The sequence below is a fragment of the Myxocyprinus asiaticus genome, chromosome 34, assembly GCF_019703515.2.
Source record: "Myxocyprinus asiaticus isolate MX2 ecotype Aquarium Trade chromosome 34, UBuf_Myxa_2, whole genome shotgun sequence".
Classification (NCBI taxonomy): domain Eukaryota; kingdom Metazoa; phylum Chordata; class Actinopteri; order Cypriniformes; family Catostomidae; genus Myxocyprinus; species Myxocyprinus asiaticus.
In genome coordinates this window covers 34037853-34049411 of record NC_059377.1, presented here as the reverse complement: position 1 = coordinate 34049411, position 11559 = coordinate 34037853, and the positions used below count along the sequence as shown (strand labels likewise).

General features: G+C 34.6%; 1 protein-coding gene across 1 annotated transcript in view; it reads right to left on the bottom strand.

Moving 5' to 3' along the window:
* Window positions 1–2034: 2034 nt before the first annotated feature.
* Window positions 2035–11559, bottom strand: part of LOC127425080 (sodium/hydrogen exchanger 3-like) — a 28784-nt gene continuing 19259 nt past the window's right edge. Inside the window, exons 4-15 of the mRNA XM_051670718.1 lie at window positions 11462–11540; window positions 10666–10843; window positions 10234–10454; window positions 9671–9873; window positions 9458–9547; window positions 8493–8563; window positions 8284–8413; window positions 6247–6404; window positions 5815–5932; window positions 5123–5290; window positions 4155–4206; window positions 2035–3507 (exon numbers count right to left, since the gene is read on the bottom strand). Of these exons, the coding sequence (XP_051526678.1) occupies window positions 3233–3507; window positions 4155–4206; window positions 5123–5290; window positions 5815–5932; window positions 6247–6404; window positions 8284–8413; window positions 8493–8563; window positions 9458–9547; window positions 9671–9873; window positions 10234–10454; window positions 10666–10843; window positions 11462–11540 (1743 nt within the window). The 3' untranslated portion in view covers window positions 2035–3232. The remainder of the gene's footprint in view (window positions 3508–4154; window positions 4207–5122; window positions 5291–5814; window positions 5933–6246; window positions 6405–8283; window positions 8414–8492; window positions 8564–9457; window positions 9548–9670; window positions 9874–10233; window positions 10455–10665; window positions 10844–11461; window positions 11541–11559) is intronic.

Sequence of the window (11559 nt, the reverse complement as noted above, 5' to 3'; positions counted from 1 at the left end):
CACTTAACAGGATAGTTCACCCAAAAATGAAAATTCTTTCATCATTTAATTTGAATTTTTGGGTAAACTTTTCCTTTAACAGTATTTGAGTTACAAATGGTTAAGTATGCTTTATTTTATGATTTACTTTCTTGTGTGAAACATAAAAGGAGATAGCTAGCAGAATGTCCAAGCTGCTCTTTTCCATATAATAAAAAGTGAATGGGTGGTCCACATCCACTTTCATTGTATGGAAAAGAGCAGCTTGGACATGATATAAAAAGATCTCCAGAAAGAAAGTCATACAGTTTTGGAACAAGGGTGAGTAAATGACTACATTTGTATTTTTGGGTGAACTATTCCTTTAAGACATTCTCTTGTCATTGCGCTCATTATTAAAGTTCAATTATTTGAATCAATTTGCAAACAAAAACAGTTTTTCATAAAGATGTGATATCATATTGTTTACTTCGGGTGGCTTTAGTGTGCAACAAATATATAACAGTATACACATTTTTTCCACGCATTTCACGTTAAACTATTACTTTCTTTTGTTCGGTCTAAATGTGATGTGAGTAAAGGAAGAGATCTGGACAGTATGTACCCATGTGTGTCGGTGAAAGTCTTAATCGTAGATCCTGAGATGACAGCTGTACTGCATACTGAACTGAAAAATAAGTGGAAATGGCAAAACAGTGTGCACTGCAGTTAAAAAACCCAGCTTCCCCATAGAACCCTATTGACATTTAACTGTTTAGCACGAATGTTAACATTTGACTAACAAATGTTTTATTGTTTAAATGTATAAAGATTGGCCATTGGACACAATAGCCCAGTATACTCTTATAGGCGCAATAAATTTGAGTAAATAAAATACTGCAGCTTTGATGTGTTGGTTATGTGTGCCTTTATGTCATGCTTTGGTGTGTGTAAATCTAAGTCAGGGGTTATGAGAAATAAATTGTACTATTTAAAGGGTTTATGGGTGCTTTGTATGTTTGTTCAAATCTTGCTTTGTGATTTTTTTTTATATACAATTGCTCTGCGTAATGATTTACTTTTTTTTTTTTTTTTTTTTTTAAGTGGCTAAACGTTAAAAAAATAAATAAATAAAAACATTGACTGGTGTGAGTTTGGGGTGGGACTGTCTGTTTGTCTGAACAACAGCATGCAATCATTATTTTTGACATTTTGTTTGGTGATCCTACCAACACAGAAATTACATACTTGATCTTAAATGGGTGGGATATACACCGGTTTTAAGAGGTCAGTTCAGAGGGTTTGACTTATAAGAGAAATTTGTATGCAAGCATAAATAAGGCTAACTATTCATGTATAGTTTTTATATTTACATTGATAAGCACGTGTGTGAAGACATCAGGGCACGTTTTAAATCACAAAGACTTTTCAACTTCTTGTATGCAGACTTTAAAGGGATAGTTCACCCAAAAATGAAAATTCTCTCATAATTTGCTCATCCTCATGCCATCCAATGTGTATGACTTTCTTTCTTCTGCAGAACACAAATGAAGATTTTTAGAAGAATATCTCAGCACTGTTGGTCCATACAATGGAAGCTCCAAAAGGCAACATAAAAGTAATCCATATGACTCCAGTGGTTAAATCCATGTCTTCAGAAGCGATCAGTATTTCTTCAGAAACAGATCAATTTCTAAGTCCTTTTTTACTATACATTGATGAATTTTCCTTCTGCCATGAATCTTTTCTGATATCTGTCATATAATGAATAAAATATTAACTGATAATTAGTATTTCCTTTTTTTATGTTTGTGAATGTCCCCCATTAAAATAACTGTCTGACAGAGAAATAACACTGCATACAGTAAATCCGTACTACACAGTTTTTATTTGCAGCACAAAGAACATTTAAACATTAATAACTCAAACTCCTCACAAAATCAGAATAAAACAAATAAAAAAAAAATCTGACTATTAACTGATTTTTGAACAAAGCTTAAGACTTCAAGTTCTGATAAAGCATGAAGTTTATACTTTAAACTATTATTTAAATTACTTACATTTTAATGTCCTTCATTGTGCTAATAAAACACTTATAGTTTTGAGTAAATCTCAAAAAACAAATCAAGAGATAACAGAAATTCAGAATACATAGACATACTATAAATAAGCGCCAAACGATAATAATAAATAAGCACATACAACATGCTGACTTAAAATTGTATGTTATTGACCAACTTGTCCAAGGTCAAACATTTATAGACTAAAAACTAATAGACAGTTCTGATTTGGCACTCAGTAAAGACAAAAAATATCTAACAGTTTTATGCTTCCCTGAATGCACTGCTTTGTTTTTATTTTATTTTTTTTTTAGCTGTATGTAAGAATTTTCCAGCATTCTGTCATTATGGTAAAGTGCCATTACAGCATTCACCACTAGGTGGACTTTCAAAAAGAAAAATGCTGCCTGTTCAGTAAAATTCCATAACCACTAACATAAGTACTATAATTGTTTCATCTTACATCTGTATTTTATTCTCTTCCCTTTCAATTATTTTAGGGAAAAACATTTAGTGAACAAAAACACAGAAGCATAAGGTCACCTGTTTTTGTCATTGCTGTGTTAGTCTAAATAGTCTAAAACTATTTTAAACAGATTTTTTTTTTTTTTAATTACTGTTATTATTATGCTTATACATTTTTTGCTAGTTTTGTAGTTATTATTCTTGCAGTTTTATGAATTTGGAATTTTTCTACTTTTATAAATTCAACTAGTGAAGCCAAAAAGGTTAACATTTTTTTTAAAACAGGAAATGGTGACCAGTCACAGCACTTAAAATACACAGTTTCCCTTTTACATTCAAATACATTTTAACCTAAAATCTTGATGTTGATTTAAAAAAAAAAAAAAAAAAAAACACAAATATGCATCATTTACCCATAAAAATCTTGTCATGAATACTATAATTCAAATCCAGTGCTTAAAAAAAAAATAAAGTACCATTGTGCATGGACATGTACTGTGGTAGTGCCTTGGAGGTACCATGTAAATACAATGTTACAGGAATTTCTGTAACATGGTATATATTAAAGTACCATGGTAGTTCTATTTTATACCATCTCTGTACCACGCACCTTTTTGTAAGGGAAATCGTTCCATAATCTATGGGCTCATGACAAAATGAAACAGCCTAAAATGAAGTGTATAGTCTCTGTGTTAATCGAATAACCTAATCAGATGCTTGGTAAATTAATATTGGTGGGTGGGAATATATTACAATCTGGTTTGATTCCTGGTATGGTCTGCTCCAGGCTTCTTTTCAGGCGCCTCCTGATCAAGAGAAGCATCGGCTATCATGAAGGAATCTGTAGAGTGGGTACTCAATCTCAGTGGTGCTAGTTGTCTAAGGTTGTTGGGTGTCCAGGGCATTCGTCCTTGGGCCCTCTGGGAGGGTGCCACAGTCATGTTGGTCCCTGTCCCTGTTTGCCAGGGTGGGTTATGCATGGGAGGATAGGTGTCTGGTATAAATGCTGGATTCTCTACACCAGCTGTGGATAATGCAGGGTAATTATGTTGAAATGAAAGACCAAATAAACAACCTTCAAATAATAGATATTTTATCTGCTTAGATATTTTATATTTTATATTTGACTCATCCCTCCTTAAAAAAAAAAAAAAAAAAGCAAAAATCGAGGTTACAGTGAAGCATTTACAATGGAAGTGAATGGGGCCAATTTTTGGAGGGTTTAAAGGCAGAAATGTGAAGCTTAAAATTTATAAAAGCACTTACATTAATTATTTTGTTAAAACTTGTGTATTATTTGAGATGATTTAAATAGTCGCTTTTGCGATCATTTTAGGGTTTACGACGTTATGATGTCTTAGCAAGTTGTAAAATTGGCTATAACTTTACTGAGAAAAGGTTAGTAAGCAATTTTATCACACTAAAATCATGTAAACATGCATATTGATTATGTCTTGTGGCTATACTTTTGAAACAGTATTTTAACAATTACGGATTTACCCCATTCACTTCCAATGTATGTGCCTCACTGTGACACTGACAAAGAAAAGGAGGGACAAGTCGAAATACATTTTTGTGGTAATCAACATCATGCCAGAAATAGTTAATCTTAACTTGTATTGAACCCGGGATATTCCTTTAATACTAAGTGATGCTAGTAAAGTTTTTTACCTTCATCTCCATATGGATGGGTTCTGTTTGGGTCTGCTGGCTTTCCATTAGGCTGAAAATTACAAATACACAATATACATTTTGTGGTCAATTTTGGTCCAAAATTAGGAGCAAAAAAGGTAGACAAAAAAAAAAAAACACATTACTCTAAAAGGGGTCATATATATTTTTTTTCTTCCATGTAGGCCAATATAATGTAAGCCAATATATATATATATATATATATATATATATATATATATATATATATATATATATATATATATATTATTTTTATTTTTTTGCTGTGTCTTTATATGTAGACACTCTTTTCAATTGTGAAATGAGTAACAGTGCTTTGCAGTTGGCTTCAATATAGGTTTGTCCTTTAATAACACCCTGTGTGCAAAGCCTGCTGTACATTGTGAGAGATTTACAAAGCGGTCGAAACTGAAATTTGCTACTCGGTCTGTTAAGATCTGACTGAAATGATAAGGGACCTTGTTAATAATGAACTTTAAACTTCTTTAACACTGGGATCCTTTGTAAGCATATACAGAGTGGCAGTTGCTATACCCATCCAGGAATAGTACAAAATTTGACCTACTTTCTGACATTTTACTCTTTACTTCGTGGTTTTTCTGGTGTTTAGTAATAATTGTATCTATCCTATTTTTTCTTTATCGTGATTGGGCAGACCAAGTTGCTGAACAACATATGTTGTTGATGTGTATTTGGGGTAGTCATGTGTTAATGTATTCATCTGTCTGATGTCAGGGATTTTGTTACAATGATTTCAGAATGAGCTGTTGTTGCAGCTTAATTTCAGTAAACTTGGATTGGAGAGCTTGTGTAAAGAGTTCTAAAAGTTGCGATGTGTTTTCTCAGTACATTGAACTTTATTATTTCAAAAGATCAAGGAATATTTGATTTCTCATGCTATGACCCCTTTAACTAGAGCTTAACTGATGGACAAGAAGGTTTTAAACCTTCTGTTCCTTGTTGGAATGTTGCGAGATTTTCTTGGCAGGGTTGACATCCCTCTTAGCAGATCTGAAGGACTCAAGGCGGCTTCTCATAGTCCTTTGGAAGATCTCTTGCACTTCATCTGGATTCTCAGTGGTGTTATAGTGACTACGGCTGTAAGTGGGACGGTTCTGCAGAGAAAGAGGGGAATGGAATTTGGTGATGTACATGTAATCTTGGGATTCTTGTGCATGAGATTTGTATTGGATATGGTACAGTAGTAAGAAATTAGATATATTTAGAATATACAGTGGGGTTCAAAATTCTTCCACTTGAGAAAATACTTTTACATTTTTTTTTTCCCATTACAAATTACTGTATATTATCAGAATAACAATTTAAGTGAAAATTGAATTTGGTATGTCTCCCTTAACTTTAATGACAGCATGCGTTCAAGATGGCTTGGACTCCATAAGTGTGCAAATCCTGATGATTCATGTTTTCCAACATGATTTGAGAAGAGTATCTTGTGTATGTTTTAGTGTTTATTTGCTCTAAAATTTTCAAAATGCTAAAACTTTGTTCATTTTTAGATTTAAATGAGATTTTAAATCCCAGATTTTTGTTTCGGACCTCACTGTAGATAAAGGGACAATGTTCTGCATGAGAATGTGAACCATTGTGTGTGCATGTGCATAAGTAGGACAATGCTTACATATGTTCTGCTCCTGTAAAGATGCTGATCTAGTAGATGATGAGCGTTGAGGTCATCGTTCATGTTTTTCTTGTCTTGCTCATGGATGTCCAGGGAAACTGAGGGAATCTGGTTCTTTCTGATTTGACAGAAGATCATTGATTTGAATCCAAATGCATGATGCATTAAGTCATCTAGATATTTGTTTATTCATCACTGAACTACTCTGTGGTTTTCATTGGTCAACTGGTTGTTGGGACTGATCATGTCTTCATGGTGAAACTATATCTTTGTCATTGTGTGACATTTGTCATTGTTATTTTGTGTCAAACATTGCACCGCACATTAAGATCCACTACTCACCACATCCAATACTGAAATGATTCTGGCGAGTGGGTTGCAGTACTCTATCTGTGAGATGGGAAAGTTAATCACATTTTGTGGGTTACTTACATGGTCACTGGAACATGTTCAATGCCAAAGTCGTAATCTGACATGTCAGCCATGAAATTGGGAATGATGTCTGCATACTCTAAAGCAAGCTTCTTCTCGAAGTCGACATTGGCTCTGTCATCATTACGAATGAAAGCCAAAGAACCTTTGCGTTCACCCTAAATGTGAAAAACAATATTGACCACAAGAGTTCTTCAGAACATCCACTGTATTGTTGATGATACTTGAGTAAAAACAAGCAAAATGTGCGAGGAAACAAAAAAAAATAATGATATTTTTTTAACTCCCCACTGGAATACAACCACCATTCTAATGTAAGATTTGACCAATGAATTTCCATGGTTTTTACAGTTGTTCATGATTACTGAATAAAAATGTGTCATTTTATAAAGACACTATGAAGAGCATTTTCTAGCTGATAAAATATTTTAGAGCAGAGCATAATTAGCAAAGTGTGTAATGACAATAGAAATGTCTTTGACTTTTCAATTAGGTTTCAGATACTTTTCAGTTAAGATTTTATTGATTTGACTTTACCAGGCCTGGAAATCACAACAGTAAAATTCCTTGACATTTCCAGGTTTTCGTAGGAATAATCATAGGATCCCTACTTAAAGGTGCTATATGTAAGATTGACAACAAGCGTTTGAAATGGGTACTGCAGTCCAAATTCAAAATATTGGCGAGTTTTCTACCCTGCCCAAGACTCTAAGCTCATGTGGGTTGCCAGAATGTTGACACGCAGATTAGCTAACTCAGCATCTGTTTTAAAGGATTTCTGGGTTTTAAGCTGTCTCCATCTTCCAAAAGCATCTCCAATATTTATCCTTGCTTTACTATGCCTCTGGTCACGGTGGTTTTTAGATGGATGGCGAGGCTTTTTAGGTCGGTTGGAATCTGTTATCTCTGATCCAGTTCATTTGCTGGCTTTCATGGCTGCAGCATGCAGTGTTGTTTGCCTGTAAACTTGTTCAAATCTGGCAACCCGGTGGTGTCGAAATACTATTGGTGAGTGGGCAGTGGGCGGGATCACACATGCCAAAACATCAATAGAAATTCCGGCCTGGAATGGAAACTTCAAAGTAGAATATACTGGCTGTAGCATTGTTTTCGGAGAAGCCAGTATTTCAACTTGTTTCCTAATTCTCTAATGACATATTATAGTCATTTTATGATTTAGTACAGTAAAAATATTACATATAGCACCTTAAAAGGGATAGTTCACCCAAAAATGACAATTCTCTCATGATTTACTCACCCTAATGCCATCCCAGAAGTGTATGACTTTCTTCTCCAGTAAACAGATTTTTAGACGAATATCTCAGCTCTGTTGGTCCTCACATTGCAAGTGAATGGTGACCAGAACTCAGATGGTCCAAAAAGGACATAAAGTTAGCATAAAAGTAATCCATACGACTCCAGTGGTTTAATCCATGTCTTCTGAAGAGATGGTTAGTGTGAGAGAGAAACAGATTAATATTTAAGTCCTTTTTTACTATAAATATCCACCTTTGGCCAGCCCCAGCCAGTAGGTGGCTGAATGTGAAAGTATATGTAACTTCCACACCAGATTGTTGAAGTGAAAGTGTAGATGTAAAAAAGACCTGAAATATTAATCTGTTTATCGCCCACACCTATCATATCACTTTTAAAGACATGGATTTAATTACTAGAGTCATATTGATTACTTTTATGCTGACTTTGTCCTTTTTGGGCTTTCTGAGTTCTGCTCACCGTTCACTTGCATTTTATGGACCTACAGATCTGAGATTTTCTTCTAAAAATCTTTGTTTGTGTTCAGCAGAAGAAAGAAAGTCTGGGATGGCATGAAGGTGAGTAAATAATGAGAGAATTTGGGTGAACTCTTCCTCTAATATTTTTCTAAATCCCATTTTGTGATTTACTTCTCCAATAACATGATGTATAGAAGCATGAATTTACATCAGCAAGGAAAGACAAGTTATTCAGAAAGTTAAAACATTTTTTTATAGAAATGCAAACTGAATCAGTATTTGTTGTCCCACCCCATGCTCTCACCTCAGTGACATATTTTGAAGCATCTTCCAGATTGAGTTTGTGGAAGGCACCAAAAATTTGGTCTTTGTGCTTTCTGGCGTCACTCTTCATTAGCCACCAACATATGTACTTGTCCTCAAAATTATTCCAACTAAGAGAGAGAAATAAGGTAAAGTAAAAGTTCTCGAAAACATACCTTTTTTTCTTCTCTAAAGTAGTGGGCTACTCACTGTCTGGTCCACCAGTTATCTCCCATTCGGCCACAGATGTCTTCCATTGCTGTCATTATGTGTTCAAATGCCTACAAAGACAAAAATAACATCCTCACTGTACCTGATTTTTTTTAAATATTGAAATTCACCATGTTTTAGATGTTGGCAACTGAAATTGCACATGCAATTCACAGTGTAGAAACTGCAAACACTGTGTTATGGATGATAAAACAGTACTGCATAGCATTGCATGGAAACACAAAATCATTCTGTCATTTTCTCCCACCCAATTTTTTGCATTTATTAGTATACAAGGACATGCACTTGACTGATCTTATCACGTTCAGAAGTAGCTGTGATGTTTGTGATTTTGGGTGGGATGTCGGTTTAGAGAATACACTTTATTATATATTTTTTTAAATAATCAACCCATTACAATTTAGCACACCGGTAAACATATTCATTGGCACAAATCTATTAAAACACATATATGACAGGTTTTATATATATATATATATATATATATATATATATATATATATATATATATATATATACACTTTATATAAAAAACTTCACCTTTTATTTTTACAAATATATATATATATAGGTTTTGTAAAAATAAAAGGTGAAGTGTGTTTTTTTATGTTCAAATACTTTCTTTTATCCCAGCTTAATATGCAGATATAGCTATAAATAAGCCATTCGTAGGTGGATTACTACCAAAAGTGTAAACACTGTGGCTCTGTTTGTTTGAGCATCCCAACCAGCCTGCCTGCAAAGCAGCATTGGCACAACCAATGGCATGTGTTTGGGGCGGAAGAGTGTATGGGAAACCTGTTTGAGAATAGCAATTATTTTAGCAATTCCTTTTGGTGATGCTAGTGGTGCAGAAATTACACACTTTTTTAAAAAAAATTAAAAAACATTTATTGATATGCTAATAGAGAACTAAAATGTAATGTGTCATAATGGATAGTTACCCTGTTGTTCATTTTTCCATTGAGTGTCAGATCAGATGGAGTTGACCTTTTAACCTTCAGCCATTGAACCAGTGGTTTCATGGAGATTCCCTACAAAAAAAGAATACACACAGTGACCACAAGTTGAATAGAATAAACATACATACATGCAAATAAAAATGAAACTGTTTTTGAGTGTACTGGTAATGAGTGGGTTGGTAAAGTCTCTCTCACCTGAAGAATGACAGTGAAATACACCACAATGAGTGTGGTACCAAGCATTAGTTTCTTTTCTGGGATCTTATTCTCATCTAAAGTAGCCGCCAATCCATATGCCACTGCTCCTCGGAGGCCACCGTAGCTCATTACAATCTGGTCTGTGATGTCAATGGGAATCAGTCTAGACTGGTTTAAGATCCAGTTGAGGAAGAAAACACCTGCAGATAATAAGGCACACATCAATCAAATTATGATAAAGAACACCGCAGCTTTCGTGAAACTATTTATAGATTTATAGCCAGGGATTTACAAGGTGTAAACCAAAGAAATAAAATAAAATGTTGAATTACAGTACTTATGCAACAGAACTGCAAAAATAATGACTGTTTTCAAATTAGTTTTTCAAACATTCCCCTAGTCCCGCTCCAAACTTACTCCATTGGTTAAGCCAATGTTTTTCTATGTGCTAAAAGATTGAAATTCTGTGTGGTGCCTCAAGTGGCACTTACACACTTTATCTTTCAAATTTTGAAAATCACACTAGACAAAAGCTATTCATGACTTGATCTGTAGCTTACCCATGATCCTGAATACAATGATGAAAAGGATGGTGAGGAGGATGAAGCCAGTGTTCCAAACCCAGATGTTTTTATCGATGGCCGAAACTCCCAGGAAGACAAAGATCATGGTCTCAGAGCCGTTAGCCATCAACTTCAGGGCATAACGTAACGTTGTTACCGATTTTTCATCCATGTTGGCTTTGATATACTTCTGACAGCAGACACCGCAGAAAGTGATCCTGTCACACACAAGACAATAGCACTTAAAAATAGATTCAATGGGGTCTTTAAATAAATTCTGCAGATTATTACTGAAAATGCCAAAATAAAAAAATAGCCATCTGAAGATTCCATCTAGGCCTCTGTATCACTTTAGAGTGAATGTAAATCACGTATATGTGAACATCACAAACCTACAGAAGAGTATTCAGTTAATTAAGAAGGTCTTACGAAAGTATTGCAGAGAGTGAGAGCATCTCAGCAGTCAGGTAAGACAGGTAGCCAATAACAATGATGAAGCCGGCTTCAATAACCTGGACATTCTTGGTGATCCTGGTCAGCATGGATATCAGAATGGCAAAAACAACACCAAGAAATGAGCCTCCAAATGCCACCACAAAGAACGAAACTAGGAGAACAGAAAAGTGCTTGGTGAGGACATGTCAATAGGCTCAATTTGAGAACAGGCAGATTAATAGGCAAACTTGTGTAACATTGAATCGATCAGCATATATGTTTTAGTGCGGTGGTTCTCAACTGGTGGGCCCTGACCTGACATATTTTCTGATAGGGTTTGTGGACAGCAGGGAATAAACAGTACTAAATGCGAAAATATGAAATGCAACTAACCATATTTAGGAAAGCAAAATATATAAACTTTTAAAAGGGGAAAAAGGCTTACTGTATCTTTTGTTGTAGATGTCAAAGGCAGTACATCCAATCAAACTCTTCAGTGTTTTGTCACAAATTTATCTCCATGACTTTTTATCATGCCTAATAATAATACAATATTTGTCCCAGTGTTTCTTTCATGTTTTGGCCTGACACTTTTGTTGTTGTTTATGCATTTACAGATTTATCAGTTTTTCTATTCAGCTAATATCTACATAATTTTGTTAGGCCTGTGCGGTGTTGGTTCCCCACTCAACGTCCAATGTAAAATCTGTGTCCTAAAGCCATACCATTTGAGAACCACTTGTTTCAGTGGATTTGACAGTGAGGCAACATTAAGGGTTTGTGTCCATACTTATGCCTTTGATGATCTCTACAGCATTAATCTTTGGGCCTCCCAGAGACACAAATGCATCAAACACATTATAAAGCACCTGTAAAATATAAACAGAG